Source organism: Tinamus guttatus, unplaced genomic scaffold (assembly GCF_059628265.1).
Source record: "Tinamus guttatus ecotype Peru unplaced genomic scaffold, ASM5962826v1 Tinamus_guttatus_pri_ptg000323l, whole genome shotgun sequence".
Lineage (NCBI taxonomy): Eukaryota > Metazoa > Chordata > Aves > Tinamiformes > Tinamidae > Tinamus > Tinamus guttatus.
In genome coordinates, this window is record NW_028288857.1 from 1,067,337 (window position 1) to 1,083,813 (window position 16,477).

Consider the following 16,477-nt stretch of genomic DNA (forward strand, 5'->3'; position numbering starts at 1 on the left):
GGCAGCACAACAGAAAGCATCCTCGTTTCTTTGGGTTTGCATAACGCTAAAGAACTTTCTCATCCAACATCTTGATAGAAAGTTCTCGGTGTCTCTTCTTACATTAAACTGAAAGAGACGGTACTTAATCGAGATGGGAGCAATCTGTACTTCAGAAAATCTGGTGTTCTTAAAACTGTCACTCCACAAAATTCTGAGTTCAATCACCCTACTAAAAAGATGAAGTTTGGTTCAAATCATATCAGGTGTTGAAGAAATACTCATAAAGGCTAAAAATATTTTATACGTAGTCGAACACAAACATAAGCACTTAACAAATGTCCTTGATAGATTGTTTGTTTAACCATTCAGTTATGTGGCTGTTTTTTATGAAGGCACTTTAGCTAACTCATTCATTTTAAACAGGTGTATTTTACAGTTAGAAAAATCTACAAATCTGTGCCGCTTCAAGCACTTTGCTATATCTCAGATTAACTGTAGTGCATTTTCCAGAAATGTCATCAGTTTCCTCAAAAAAAACACCATACCAGAACATATTTACTTAAAAAGTAATGCATTTATTTATTGTTGAACAGTTAATCTAGCACCTCAGCGAAGTTGTTCTTATTTAGGCATATATGCACCCAAGATCAGAAGTAGAATTGGCTTTTAGAATGTGACCATGAAACAAGTTTATTCTCCTCCAGGTACAAATTTAACAGAAATCAAAACTCTAATGTCACCAGTGAGGAAGGGGGGTCACGTGTTCCCTACACTGCAGCTGAAGGTAAAAGGCCATTTTCAGTTGCTGAACCTTCCTGTTTGTGGTGGTCTGATCAGTTTTACTTTGAAGAAATACGTATTAAAAAACCACCTTTTTTACTCAGCACTTGTTCTTTAAGGAAAGAAGCAGTAAAGAGTTTCCTGAATGTCTCCCCCCACCATTTCTTACTTATTTGTCAAAGTCAAAAAAACCTCAACAGAACAAAGTTCTGTCCTTCTGAAGTACCGAAGTGTTTCACCTTTCAGAGTGAAAATGTAACTGCAGCTGGAAACCATGAGACCAAAAGAGTTATCAAGAGCAAGACCAACGCTCCATCCCTGAGAAGGCAGTTCATGGTGTATGGCCTTGGCTTTGCTCCACATCCCTGAGATCGAAACCACTCAACTACTTCATTTAGGTTAAACTGCTGAGGCTTGTACCCCAGCTCCTTCCTGGCCTTCTCCATGCTAAAATAGTGCGTGACACCAGTTTTGTAAACTTCTGTACGAGTAAGGAGAGGTTGAAAATTATAAACATGACCTATAAGAAAATGAGCTGCTTCAGTGAGGAATGCAAAAAAATAGACAAGGGAGAGAGGAAGACGAAGAGTCGGGAACTTGTAACCCAAGCCTTCCACTAAAGGCCGGAAAAATTCAAAGTTATTTACTGGCCTGCCATCTGAAATAAAATAGGCTTGGCCTGCAGCTATATGTCCTTTGTTGGCTTTGAGGGCTTCCGATGCAAGGATATGAGCCTGAACCAGATTATCTACATGTACGAATTCTACTAAACTGAGAGGATCTCCATATACAAATTTAAACAGACCCCTTTCGATGTAACTAACTATTCTTGGAAGGTGTCTTTGCTCTCCAGGCCCATAGATGCCCGCTGGTCGGAGAGCACAAGTCCTTAACACACCTTTCCCATTTCTGAGCTCAGCACCATTTGCCTCCAGCACCTTCATTTCAGCTAAAGCTTTGGTCCGGGAGTAGTGATCTGGATGAAGATGGAGAGGGAGGTAAGGCAGAGACTCGTTCCCATTTTCTATAATCTGGCCCCCAAATATCACATTGTATGTACTTGTATAAACCAGACTTGACACTCCCGAGGTCTTGCAGGCCTGGATGACATTTTCCGTGCCTTTCACATTAACATCTTCTATGAGTTTTCGGTTCAGCTGCTCCCTGCCAGACATCCCATAGGAAGCGATATGGAAGACGCAGATTACATCTCTGAGAGCCTCTTCCACTTCAGAGAGACGACGGACATCGCCCTGCACGAACCTGACTCCCTCCGGCACCGCCTGAGTCGGCTTCACGACATCAAACAGAATCACATCAACTCCCTTCTCGTACATGGCACAACCTAAACTAAAGCGTGATAGAAACCATGTGTTAGTATACATAGTATAACAGTGCATTAAACATTTCATGTGGAGGTAAGAAAAGCCTATTAACTATTTTAGTACCAATGCTTTTTATGATTTTTTTTTAAATATTTAAATATCTACTTATTGGGGAGGTTCAACTGTGAAACCTCAGGCACTGAACTAAATCCTTCAGGCTCCAACTATGTGTGCAGGGGGCAATTCGGAGGAAAAACAAAGTATTTTCGGCTGTCTTTTGCCCATCTACCCCTCTGTTTCCTACAAATCAGCGCTAGCAAACTGTTTAGGTTCAAGTCCATTGCCTTATATATATTCATATTTTACTGCTTTTTGTGCCATTCCAAATCTGATTGCACATTAGGTTGGTCTTCACTGCCCTGCCTGAACTTTTTGTAGAGGATTAAGGGAGCTGTTCCTAAGTCCACTGGAATGACTATATTGTCATATGCCCCAATTCTACTCTTAAGTCAACAATATGAACGCAGGTATTTACGCAACAGATAGACCTGATGATCCACCCCTTCTCTCCTAGAACTGCTGCATTCCATAGGGCTTGAAGGGCGTCGGCAGGGAAATTAACCTAGTGGTAATCAGCCAGATTTCTTTCTTTTTTTTTTTTTTTTCTGCTTCTGGTGATGACTCTTGGTGCCCTAAGACAGAAAACAGCAAACTAGATCAAGGCGCCTCTTGCTACATATATTATTGCGTGCACGCACTAACCGGAAGCCAAAGTAACCGCCTCCTCCCGTGATCAGAACCGTCCCCGTGGCCATCCTTGCTGCTCCGTCCTCTTCCCTCTGGCCCCGCCTGGGGAAACGCGGTGAAAACGCACGACAGAAGCGGCCGTTTTCGCTAACGCGGCCGCGTTGCGGCGCGGGGACCGCCCTGCTGCCGCCACCGCCCCTCGGCGGCCTCGCCTCCCCCCTCGGCCTCACGGGAAATGGAGTCCGTCCCTTCCCGCCCCCGCCGCAAAATGGCGGCGTTTGGGCGGGAAGCGGGCTGGGGCGGCGAGTGCTCCATGGCTGTGAGCTGTGATCACGGCTGCTCTTCCGCCGCTCCTGCTGTCTCGTTAGTCTGCGCCCAGGGTTGCGTGTGCGCCCCAGTTTTGTAGAAAGCCGCTTGGCTGCTTCTCCAGGCGATGCTCTGGAGCTGGTTTTGGGGCTTTTGGATGTGTCAGGCAAGAGGAGCCTCTCCCGGCTCACGCACTGTGCGAGACAGACTCATGCTGCTTATTTCCAGGGATTGTAACTAAATACAGAGCCTTATGCCCAGTAGTGAGCAAGTTTAGGATGATTCTGCTAGAGAGCCAAAATTTGATACATAAATCTCGGTTTTGTTTTATCCTGATTATTGTTAAATTATCATTAAATTGTTGCATAGCTGGAAGAGCTTTATTACATTTAGAGTCATGCATGAGACAGAGCAAACTGACACCACACGAGTGACTTAAATTATAACAGCACAACCCACGCCTGTGTGATGGCTGAACGATCTCTAATACGTGCAGTTACTCTGGTGCCCATTTCTTTGTAACGCCTCTTCATATAACGTGCTGAGGGAAGAGCTCTTTACTTCTTACGTAGAGGCTAACACGTCATTGACAGCATGGCGGTAACTGATTTTGGGAGAATTACTCCCAAGTTAAGGGTTGTCCGATCCTGTGGGAGGTGCCCAAGAGAGGGAGAAGTAGCAGGGAAGGAATGTGGGATGACGCTGTCAGGGTCTGATTTGCCGTATTTTTACTTTTTCGTTTTAGAGATGTGTGAGTCATGCCAGGGAGCTTAGAACTCAAGAAATCAATCTGATGTCAAAACTACGTAAATCACAGAAGCTTCAGTTCTGCAAAATCTCGAGAGAAGTAGGCAAAGTCGATTTTTTTTTTTTTATTTTGATTGGAAGCTGGCAAGACTTACCATGAGGCAGATTCTAAAAAGAGTACTGTGAACATTGAACATCTCCATCAATTATTTATTGCTGTCGGACCTCTGTGGCTCTTAAGTAGAAATCTCAAGCGTGGAACATGGGCTGTGTATGAGCGGCACACACTGCCTTCAAGTTTTGTGCATGAGGCTCTTGAGACCACCACGTGAACAGCTGGACTGTGCAAAGCTGCTCCACGTATGACCTGTCTGCTTTCGAGGGTCTGCTTCAGTCGTAGCTGACACATCATTTCACCGTCTGCTGTCTGCATGGTTGGAAGAGACAGTCCTGAGGCAGCCTTCCATCATTAAAATGCTCTGCAGACATATGTTATCAATAGTGTGCTCATACAGCTGTGAGAATTCTATCTCAGAAGCAGAAAATCACTTACAAAACCCTAAAATACCAAATACGAGAATTCTGTAGCTCTGTGTGCTCATTCCTCAGTCTACTTTCTGAAGATTTTTATAGGATTTTCTCATGTATGTGATAATGTGTAAAGTACAGAAAAGTCCTGAATTTTCACCGAGATCTGCTGCCATAAAGTGTTTTATCTTTGGGGGATCTAAAAGTAGATTATGATGTGATTAATGTCTATCTTCTGAACAGACAGACTGTGTTTCAGTGGAGTATCACAGTACCACAGAATAGTTGAGGTTGGAAGGGACCCTGAAAGTGTCCAGTCCAACACCTCTGCTAAAAGCTGTCATGTAGAACAGGTTGCTCAGGGTTGTGTCCAGTTGGGTTTTGAATGTCTCCAAGAACGAGACTCCACAGCAGGTTCAGCCACTCTCCTCTAACAGCTCATGGAGATTTGTGCAGCCTGAACTGGGTCACAGACCTTGCACTCTGTGTTGTCTGCGTAAATATTTGTATTTGAACAGGTCACAGTTAACTTCTGTAGGACATTTTTTCCCTCTTGCCTTTGCTCTTTGTCTGTGCAGCAGTTTGCGGGATTGAGAACTCTCTTCCTCTTCATTCTCTGCCTGATATGTCACCTATATGGAAAGAAGTTGTGTCAGATTATTTTAAAATTAGCATAAGTGGATGTAAGGAAGCCGTGTGAATATGAGAAAACTGTAGCTTAGATAGTGTAAAACTTCTACTCTTAAAAAAAGTTTAATTCTCATTATCATAAAGAAAAGCGCTTTTTGTCTTCAAAGTGTAGTAGCAAGCATTTATTCCTTCAAAATGGTGACATCTGTGTGAAAGCTGTGGGTAAATATTGTCCTCATTTTCCAATGAGATAACCGACTTTAAACGTGGTGCTTTCAGATCCCATCATGTTGCACAATCCATTTGTTCATGCTGTCTCTTTCAGTATAAAACCCTGGCCTTCCTAAGACTTTATGGACACTTCTGAATGTGCCATAAGTTGTGTGTTATCATCAAATAAATGGACTTCAAGTTTTACTTCATATATAATGAGTACTTGTCCTTGGATTTTTTTTTTAATCTGCTTTATGAATAATCCTGGTCTCCACTAGCAATTTTCAGTTAAGGAAGTTGGCGTTTCAGAGCCTCTGCCATGCTGTGGCATGCTTTGCATATATACCAACATGCAGAGAACCAAAGTGCTAAAGTCACTTTAAGTAATTGAATTGATAGCTGGAATTGCAGGCTAGGGCAAAAAGTGTTGAGATAGATAGAAATATTTGCAGTATGAATGGTGCATTATCTGTCACAGCCTGAGCTGAAATGAGTCTGAGATTGTCTGCAAAGAAATCCTTAAATTAGCAAATAAATGGAGCTAAATAAGCATCTGTAGTGAGCAATACAAGTTAGAAAGAATGAGCAATAAAATCATTAATTCTCCTTTCATAGCATGTTACTTCATCGGGCTCCCTTTGTGATTCGAAATACTTAACTAGTAAAGTTATTTTTGCCTCAAAATATAGGATGTACTGCCAGTATTGTCTCGAGAAGCGAGGCAATATTTCAGTTGGGGAAATAAACCTTACCCTAATGTTTTGGTAGGATTTGATTTATTTTTGGTGTTATTTAATTGTGTGTTTTTTTTTTTAATTGAACAAATGGGTTGGGAGAAGAGAACAAGACATAGCTGGACACAGAAGGTTGCAGCTGGCTGTTTAGGAGGTACAAAATGCTCAAAACGTCTTTGTCCCTCTTACCAGGAAAGGTCAGATAGGACTGAAATATCTAGTACTTGCCAGCTCAACCAGTAGCTTAGAAGATCTGTGATTCCTTGTGCAGTTATGTATTTTTTAGAATGTCCTGAGAGAGGGTGCTGTTGTATCATAGAGCTGATGCAACACAGCTCATCTCTCCTAGCACCATTAGTGTGTGTTATATTTGATGTCAGGGTGTCACAGGTTGGAACAAGTTAAGGTGGGTGGCTTCCCCCATCTGCCTCAAATTTTATGGCATGGTTTCAGTATGATCTTTAGTGCTTTATTTCTGAAAAAGTCGTTCTTAGAAAGGCTCTGAAATGGCTTTGAATTATTTTTGCAAGGTTTCTTAAAACACAAACTTCTGAGTTTTCTATTAAGAAATTAGAAGTGTTGCATGTGTTTTGTAAAGTTGCCAGAAATTAACTTCTTTTCACTTCTGTAGTGCCTAAAAAGTGACTTTCAGTATATTCACTACTTTCAGTAGTGATATTTACTTATTTGCCCAAGAAGGAAGTCAAGAAAGAAAGTTTACATATTTTAAGACAAGTTATGGAAGACTGGAGAGAGAATAACCTGTGTTTTGTCTTTTTACTTTGCTAACAAAGTAACTGTTCATGTGCTGTGTGTCTCTTTGGGTACCCTATAGCACACAAAGATAACCCAGTTTTCAGAATGAACAGATGTTATTAATGTTCTTAACCTCTGTGGAGATAAGTGAAGACTCAAGGGATTCTTAACAGCTACTTAAAAGCATTTCAGTATAAGTATTTGAAGTAAGTAGTTGCTTTAAACATACTGACCTTAAGCTCCAAAATTATATATATTGAGGGGCTTTGTAATTTAGAAGCCAAATTTTACCCAGTCCTGTAGCTTTACTTCACGAGTGAGTCCGGTGCTAAACTATTGAGCCCTTTGCACCTGAAGGGATTATATGCCTTAAAGGTCAGTATGTCCAGCTACCCAAGGAAAGTCTAGCAACATAATTTTGAAAAGATTTTCACAGATGTTTTTCTCATAATGAGGGAGGACAGGTTTTGGAATGCAATTCTGGATGCTTTTGATTCCGTCACTTAGAGCTAGTCTCCTCATTAGTTAAATAGTTAAATAGACAACTGTGTATCTAGCTGTTCTCATTTAGCAAACTAATAATGAGGAATGGCTTCTGTGTTGTAGTTATTCAGAACTGAGTTCAGCTATCCATTGTTTTGCAGATATCTTATTCTCTTAGCCAGTGAAAACAAGACGAGGTCGGTCTACTCTGAACTGCTGACTCTCATAACTGATCATCTCATTGATGGTGGGAGATCTACTACTTCGATCATTTGGAAGGATCTTTCAGCTTCACAAGCATTTGTTGAATAAACCTGAGGCAAAAAAAAAAAAAAGATTCTTTAATCAGTATTTTGTTCTGTGTTAATTTTCTGTCTGCGAATAAGAAACCTGCAGGTGCTGGTGCTGAGGATGAGAAGAGATGCGTCAGCAAGAACACTAAAGCCTGGATTTGCTGTAGCATTTCTATGGGATTCAAAGTGATGAAATCTGCACTTGCTGAGATGGCAGGGAAATGTACAAATTTTGTCTGTCTTCAAACTTCTGCTCTTTCCATATCCTTGATCTGGTGTTCACCTTCTAGGCAGTGGTCGTCCATTTTCAGGCATTTGGGCCAGCAAGAAAACCGAACACATTTGGGCTAAAAAATAGTCCTGCACGTTTTATTTCTGTCATTACCTTGAAAACATAGCAAAAATTACAGTTTTGTGGAGGGAAGACTAGTTGAGCAATAGAAGATAAAAGTAGAAGAAAACAGCTTCAAGAAAAAGATGCAAGACCTTTCTTTGGCTGTTTTTGAATTAGGTGACCTCTGAAGACATACCCAATGGTATCTTGGTATTTTCTTGTTTATCTTTGATATTGTTTATCTGCTCCGTGAACTTAAATGTTTGACGTTAGAATCAGAATTCGTAAATATTTCATTGTGACCTGATCTTAATTTTGAGCCAGTTCAGCTCAAGTAGTTCTGGCACAAAACCGAGTTTTCCTTTGAAATGGATTTGCTCAGAACCCAAAATTGAAGGTTTAAGGCTCTTTGTCAAAACAAAATAAATCCCTTAACTCTACAGTCTTTCAGAGTTACTAAAGTTACAAAGAAGAGATGATTCTAAACAGACATTTTTCTTCTCTCAGAAGTCTTATTTGGACATGGAATGGCGACATGAAGGAGATGTTCAAAGTGAAAACTAATCAACTGAGAGTGTGCAAGTGCAATTCATTTATTGCAGACTTTTCTGGCTCTTAATTTTCATTCAACTAGCCCTAACTAAAATGTTGCAGGTTAAAACTAATTTTGTATTTTTGCCACTTTTGAGGGAGAAGTAATATCTGAATGATGGTGAGAGTCAAATATATGACTTTGTTTGTTTGCTTCTAGCCGTAAAAGAATTCTGATTGAGCTTTGCATTTAAGTACTTCTTTATCTTTTTGAGAATATCCAGCCCATCGAAACAGGATTTGTGCTAGTTAAGAATGCTGGATTCATTCCAGGACATACATCAGTTTAATTCTTCCTTCATCCTAGGAATGTGGAAGAATTGAACATCAAATGCATTATGGACAAGGTATATAAATTGAAATGTTTTTCTAAATGATTTAGAAGAACGGCATGTTCTAGTAACTGGGTTTCTTGCGTAATGACAGTCTCTCAATTCTAATACATAGTCTTCAGGTTATAAAAAAAAATAATTGTGTACCTAAGGAATTCTTTATGCACTAGCTGAATAAAGCAATATAAGGGAAAATTACTTGCTTAATCAATTTACATATTCAGCTTTAACAACTCAGAATCATTACTATTTACTGCAAGAATGTCTGTTTTAGCAGTTGTCATTGTAGCATTTTCCCAAAAAAGGCCCAGTTTAGTCTAATGCTTTCTGCAGCTCTGTCGCTGATGCTGCCCAAACTCCTCTGCCGTTTTAAAACACAGGGAGAGCAGTGTCTGGCCAATAAGAATCCCACGAGAGTGTCAAGTTAGAAAAAAAACGAACAGACTTCACTTTTTTTTTGCATTTCTGTGATAGTTTTGATCCCTTTTCCTTTCCCTAACCTCACAAAATAAAAGGTAATCTGTGCTAGGAACAGGCATCGACTAAAGCAGACAGTTAACCACACTTAATAAGCATGCATGTTATGAATATGCCAGACATAATCATCCTCCGTTCCGTGTTGTTTTATCTGATTATGAAAAAATGACTTTCATAATTAAACAACAAAAAAACACAATGACTCAGAGTTTGTAGCTCTAAATGCGAGTATATTATACAGCCAAAAGCTGTGTGTCCTATTTCCAAATCATACTGCTTATACCTTTTCAGTGCAGTTTTTGTCAGTGAGGGACTTCTAGTTGTGTTTCTAGTTGTGCTCATTAATTTGGGAAAGAAATTCCAAGTTGGAATGGGCATTTGGGAATATGCTACTCCTTCTGTTTAGGCAACAAACCTGTTCACCATATTATCTCTGGTAAGATCAAACAAGAAATGAGGTTTTACAACCAGGACTGAATACAGAAGTGGACCTTCTTTTTTCATAGGTTATCAGAAGATAAGATCAGAAGGGATCTTAATGAACATCTCTCTCCAATGCTTTGAGCTTTTATGGGTAATTTTGGTGCAATAGCACATTTTTTTTGTTCTATAATTTAGAATTCTTAAAATGAGAATTATTAAAATTATTAAATTTATTTTAAAAATTGACCAATGGATGCTTCTGGCCATAGCAACTGCAGTTAATATCACGATCAGATATCCTGGTGTAAAGATGCTGCTGAGCATGACCTTGAACTTGCGTGAGAGCACTGGTCAGTGGATATCCAAGGCCTGTAGAGCAGTTGCCACCTGGCATTCTGAGACAAGCAAGAAAAAAGAAAAGAAAAACAAATTAAAAGAGAAGACAGGGTTCAGGAATGAGTGCCATGAGTCTGAGGTTTTCATCTATGACCTCTCTTTTGCCTCATTTCACGCATCTGTACTGAGAGAACAGGGATTCTGTTGTGTCTCTTAGAGTATTTATGATAGCTAAGTGCTTAGATGTCCCTAAGGGAAAGGTACCATTTAAAGGGTATGTCAGTAAAGGATTATGTCAGTAGTTTCTTTTCACAATGCCTCTTTCATGTCTATTTTCTACTGTTGTGTCTGATTTCTAGAGGTACTACAGATACTTAATACTTACCCACTTTTCCAAGTAGATTTGGTTGCCTGATTTTCATTTGTGATTTTAATAAACATCTATGGGGAAAACTGAGAGATGAGGCAGTTATTAGCAATTAAACATAGGGAGAGAAAATTATACCCTAAGTATGCAAACAGATTCCATAGGCAGAATTTGGCTCAGTGTTTTGCCAGTATCTGCTAATTTCAATCAGTACTTAATGAGGTCCAGTTTTCATGGCTAATTTGAAAGCACACTGCCATTCTCTTTTATGGAGTCAATGAATGACATTTTTCTGGGACTTTTCCTTCTTATTTTGCCTGAGTCTTTTTCAGATCGCAAGATTGATTCAGATTTCAGATTGTTTTTTAATCAAAAGTAATACCAATTCACTCTTCCTTGTAGCCATATATAATGATGAGAATTTTAAAGCTTTCATATGGCATTGAAATTCTAATTTAATCGCACAAGGATGTATTTGACCTGAGCTTTTCCTTTATTTAAAAATAAAACTAAAAAAACTGTTTAAGGGAAACTAAAATTGCTCTGAGGCTGGTGCTTTTAAATCCTAGTTTCAGTCCATAAATTTGACTGTAAAGTTAAATTGAAAAAACAGAATATTTAACAAGTAACATAAAAACCTTAAGAACTGCAGATACTGTCTGCTTTAAAGTGTTATAATTTAGACAAAATAAAATTGAAAATACATGTGAACGCATTATTAATAGTAATCAAGATTTAAAATCAGTCTTGGATATTCATGCTTATCCTCTTAAAATGAACAGAAAACATACTCATATATCTAAGAACTTTCCTAAAACCATATACCTGGAATAATTGTTGGGCATTGAGTGCTTCATTTTATTCCAGCTTCTTGGAATGTAGCTCTTGTACTTGGGACACCTTTAGGTTGATTCAAAACTCTGCGTTTACAGGTATTTTTGCCCTCCCGTCACTAATATAAAAGTGGTTTAGCATTTGGTAAAAGTAGGTGCCTTCTGTCCATTTGCATCGTGATTTCAGTTCAGTTCCTAGAGGCACTTGTTCACTGTGGAAGTGACAGCCCCAGTTGTGGTATTAACAGAAATGTTACTATAGAAAATGGGTTCTCTAGCAGTGCGGTTACTGCAGTAGGGTTAAGAGCGTGGGCTATGCCAAACTCCTAATTTTACTAATTGAATCCAGAATGTGCCCTTCGTTCTGCAGAGAATGTGAGTAGTGAGGTCACGTAAAACATTGTCCTTCAGAAATAAAGTGAAAAGTGTGATTCCTTACTCATTTTGCAAATGAGAACCAGCTTGCAATGACTGGAGTGTCCCCAAAATCCGTTAGCAAACCAGGCTATAGCCTGTAGCCATACTCTGACTTTGCTTTCATGAGTTAATTCAGCCACTAAATTCAATTTATATATACAGATATAAATCCCAGGGACAAGACACAGAACCTGTATGCCATCTGACATTTTTGACAAGCTCTCCAGAGTTAATCTGTCTACGAACTACTATGCTCAGTTTAATTATGGAAAGGCTGCATCTGTTTTCAAAGCTGTTGAGAGAGAAGGAAGAAAGTAAAAATGTCCACTAGGTTTGATTAACTGCTCTCGGCATGATGAATAAAGACAGATGGTTACTAGTTATTTTTCCTTAATGGATTCTGGAGCTGCGTTTGGTGGGTGAATTAAAGTTACAGGTCCCAAATCTGCCTTTGAAGCCAGACATGCATAGTCCCCAGTGATTCCAGCAAAGTTTGCACGTGAACGTGCAAGACAGAGACTTGCCTAAGGCTGTTGTATGTTGTGTGGTTAGAAAAACTGTTAAAACAGTTGTGAAATGAAAAGTAAAAGTCAAGTGAGAGTTTAGCATTAGTAAAATAATAAACTGCAGGGTGTAGTAAAGAATCCCTTACAAGGGGAGTTTTTTTGAAGTGCGTGTGCATACGTGTACCCATAAAAACTCATCTGGATGTGCCACTGACCTGGTGCTTGGTATTATTTTAGTAATGGCTGTAAAATCTGGAGAATTTCATAAAAGTTGCACTTAAAAATGTGTCCTAGACAGCTAAGTAAACAGTTTAATGATATGGAGACATTTGGATGAGTCTATTATAGAGGCAGTCTTTAAGATAAGGTCTAATTCTAATATGCTTATGTTTAAACACGTGTATGAACATTTTCATCATTTAGTTGTATATTTGTATGTTTTAAGATTTTTAAGAATGTACCTAAGTGTCTGTGGGATTGCGCTCTTGGGGCATATTTTGACCTAATGCGTATTTGAGCCCTCAAGTATCAAAGTATTAAAGCATCTGTCTAGTTTTAGGTGTGTGCACAGTCATGATTCTTTAACAAGAAAAGAACACAGCCTCACGTTTGCATAGCGAGTGACTTGTCCTTCAAGTCACAGAAAGCAGAAAGCATTTAAGGCAGGTGACACTTTGTCAAGGTTGATCTCTTAATACTTTTTGAATCATCTTTCATTTTTCATCTTATTTCTTTTCAGCTTTCATTTCAAAGGCTTTAGCTGGTGTAACTGTGAGGGAAATCTGAAAATAAGTGAGTTCTGCTTATGAGGTGCAGAAATGTTGGTATGGGTTTTCAGATGCAGGGGGAGGCATGTCACAGATGTGCATATTTAATCACTCAAATGGTGAGAGGGAGATGCTACCACTCATTTTCTTTCATCCCATTGCAGAACTCATGCTCAGAGCTCAGAGACATGGCCTGGGGCTCAAAGTTGTGTGTGTCACTGTGTGCAGTGAATGATCAATGTTGGTGATGTGGTAGATCCCCCTATCCCCTTTGAAGGGGATTCTTTTTGGCAGGGAACAGAGTAAAGTGCACAGAGACTTGGAGCTGAGCTCTTAGGTGCATGTCTAGCTTGCTTGTGAAGGTCTCTCTTCTTTGGAGACATGCAGAGGAAAAGCTACAGGAATAAGATGCAGAAGAGTGTTCTTTACCTATGTAGATGCAGTCTGTACAAGATATGGTTAAAAAAAAATCTGAAAATAAAGCAAGGAAAATGACTGTTGCATTTCAGAAAGCATCTGCAAAGAAGCAGGTAGACTGGGAGCTAGGAAAACGTGGAAATCGTTTGTAACCTGGACAGCTAAATGCTGTTGTCAACTTCAGAAGTCAAATCTTCAGGAAAGGGAAAGGAATAGAATTCTTCTAATAAAAATCCAGTTGTAAAAAAACAAATTGTCCACCCTGGAGTACAGGTGAATCTATATTTCTCGTATATGAGGGCACCAGTACATTATGAGCAGTTTTAGGCTGGAATTTTACCAGGACTGAACATACCAAAGGAAATATTAGCATAGAGGGGCTATCAGAGAAGTGGACTAAGATAAACTGATGCCTTTTCTTCTTTCTCTAACACTGATGGTTCTGTGCAAGCCGTTTCATGTTATCAGATGACAGAAGAAAGGCAGGCAAGTGTAATTTCTCATGAGGATAACGTGCAGATGATTCCTGGCCAGCTTTCTAAAGAGTAACTAATTGCCTTTAGATTTTTGATTTTATTCTCTTGTTGGAGAATAGTGACAATTGGGTTGATAAAAATGACTTATGTTGGAAAGAGTGCAATCCACTTTTAACTGTTCTTGAAAGCTCAGGGAGGTGTAGACATCTGTGGAGTTACAGGGGGAAACATTCCTTGCAGATGGAGCGGAGTGCTTATAATCTTAATGATTCCTTTGATTTAAGATGTTTTGTCTATCGCAGAACATTTACAAAGGGTGATTAGGGTTCATCTAAATAGCAATGCATAAATTATGGCCCATGGCTTTATTTCATATGGCATGTAAACATATGAGGCTTACTGCTTCAGAAATATAGCTGTTGCAGTCATTGCATTCAGGTAAAAAAGTAGAAGTTGCAATGGTTTTTAAGGTCGTATGGGGTACCTACCAAAAGGATTTATATGTCCAGCTTGACCATCAGTACTGAAATTCCTCATTCTGAGGTTCTGTCACTTGAAAAAGTAACAGTTTTAGCTGAAGAAGTAATTGTTATTATTAGTTTTAGGATTAGAATCAAAAACTGACGTAAGGTTAGCAATAGCTGATTCTTCACTGTCAGGATTTATTGCCTATCTCTGAATTTACCATCTGCTACTATATTTCTAAAGGCAAAATCTCCAATAAATGAGAGGTAAAACATTTTTCTTTTTCTTAGTAGATATATTCTTGATTCTACAGGAATTATTTTCCCTGTGTGTGTATTAATGAAATAGTATAGAAGTATAGAATAGTACAGAAGAAAAGGAGAGGTTACCCAGCCTTTTTTTCAGTTGCACATAACCTTTTCTTTGCCTTTATTCAGTACATGTCTGTACTGTGCCCAAAGATCTTAATTCACAAAGGTGCTTGGCTGCATTCCTAACTTTAGGCAGATGAATGGTTTTGTTGCATTTACTGGGACAATTCATGTGCTTCAGGTTAAGTATGTGAATAGATAACTCTCTGAAGGCAGAGGATTATCTCAACCCTTGCATGAAAGTTCAATAGTATTTGTAAGTGCAAAGTCTGTTTGCCCAAATGGGTTTTGTGTATGCAAGTTCAATAACTTCTGCATTCAGGACTTATAGCCTGCGGACTGTTTGTGTTGCCCGTAAGCCTGCAAAAATCCAAATGCACGAAGTCGTGTATGCACTCTCAGAAGTCAATCCAAGTAAATAATTTAATATTTTTTCTGCTTATACATATATATTTTTTTCCTCAGAATCTTTTTCCTAACTTGGTTAATCATCTATTTGCTGAAATAAATTCTGACCTATTTTCTGCTGATTTTATTTCCCAAGAAAAGCCTCCTAGCCAAGAACCTCCCTGCAGAACCTAAAATGCCTATCCCCTACCCAAACTACAAAGGCACCTGAAGCAGAGGTGCTCAGGAGCAAGAGCTGCTGCATCCCACAGCAGCTTCACAGAAGCAGAAGTCTGAATCATTAAACAAAATAGAGCAAAACTGAACACTACAGAGTTCTGTGAGAAACTCCGGTTTCAGCTGAAAAACAAATCTGTGACTGTCAGAGACAGAGGAAACTGAGATAGAGATTGGACACGAAGAAAGGTGGCTAGTGCCTGCAGACAATGTAATTCATGTTACAGCAGGGACAGAAGAATATCGACATAAAACGAATATTGGGTAAGTATTGGATGTCACACGCAGATGAAGAGGAGATGCAGAAAGAAAAAATATCAATTGGTGAATTTTACTGGAAAAAGACAAAAAGCACAAGAGAAGTTTGGCCAAAGAAATGCAAAATGATGCAAGGAAAGATAACAGACAAGCTGATGGTCTAGTGGCCATCAGCTGGGTGCTGCTGCTATGTTAGAAATCCTCAGAAGCATTCACTGAATGAATAAAACCCATCAGGAAAGGTTTGGAACTGGAAATGGAGGCATAAGAAGCAAGACGGATGAACACTCATTACCAGGAAAAAGACGTTGGCATTACATTTTAAAAAGTTGTGATTCAGACTCCAGACATCATGTAGAGACTGGATATTCATGCTGCAGAGTACCGTGGAAGGCCCACTCTTCATAAAAGGCACATTATTTCATTATGGCGTTAATTGACTTCCAAAAGATAGCTTGTAGCATGAAGAGACTTGGACTGTGGAGCACACTTGAGCTCTGCAAAGTCCCAGTCAAAGCCCACAAAACTCTCAAATCGGTGCACGGAGATCAGAGTGCCTTGTGAGGGTAAGTAATGAGACAACAGAACAGCTTAGCCAGGAGACTGGGCCGAGTCTTTTCTCATCTGCTTTTATCGTTGTCATAGCCTGACTATGGAAGCAGTGCTCAGCCTTCTGTATAGAATATGTAGATGTCTAGAGCATAAAGGGACAGTGCACTGAGTTATTGCATCAGGTTTCTAAAAAGACGAATATCCTAGCAAAATAGAAGATTGAGCTTAGCTCAAAATTGATTAACCCAAACCAGTCCTTCTTGCAGGTCAGATGTCATGTTGAAGCAACATCCTTTTATAAGGCAGAAAACATCTGGAAAGAATGATAATTCGGAGGAGCCCCGTCTTTGCCAGCAGACTGATCAAGATGGGAGTGAGATAAGGATGTATATTCATAACATGAACAG

The 16,477-nt window shown here is 39.3% G+C and overlaps 1 protein-coding gene across 1 annotated transcript; it reads right to left on the bottom strand.

Annotated features, from left to right (window-relative positions):
* Positions 1–985: 985 nt before the first annotated feature.
* SDR42E1 (short chain dehydrogenase/reductase family 42E, member 1) lies at positions 986–2,919 on the bottom strand. The gene is made up of 2 exons (XM_010214122.2): positions 2,850–2,919; positions 986–2,112 (listed from the first exon to the last, which is right to left on the bottom strand). The coding sequence occupies exons 1-2, from the start codon at positions 2,900–2,902 to the stop codon at positions 1,005–1,007; spliced, it is 1,161 nt and encodes a 386-aa protein (XP_010212424.2). The 5' UTR covers positions 2,903–2,919; the 3' UTR covers positions 986–1,004.
* Between the last annotated feature and the right edge of the window lie 13,558 nt (positions 2,920–16,477).

Excerpts from the sequence above, each read along its gene's own strand:
- SDR42E1 (XM_010214122.2), bottom strand. The coding sequence starts at position 2,902 with ATGGCCACGGGGACGGTTCTGATCACGGGAGGAGGCGGTTACTTTGGC. Across the intron at positions 2,113-2,849 it reads GGCGGTTACTTTGGCTTCCG|TTTAGGTTGTGCCATGTACG; the intron begins GTTAGTGCGTGC and ends ATCACGCTTTAG.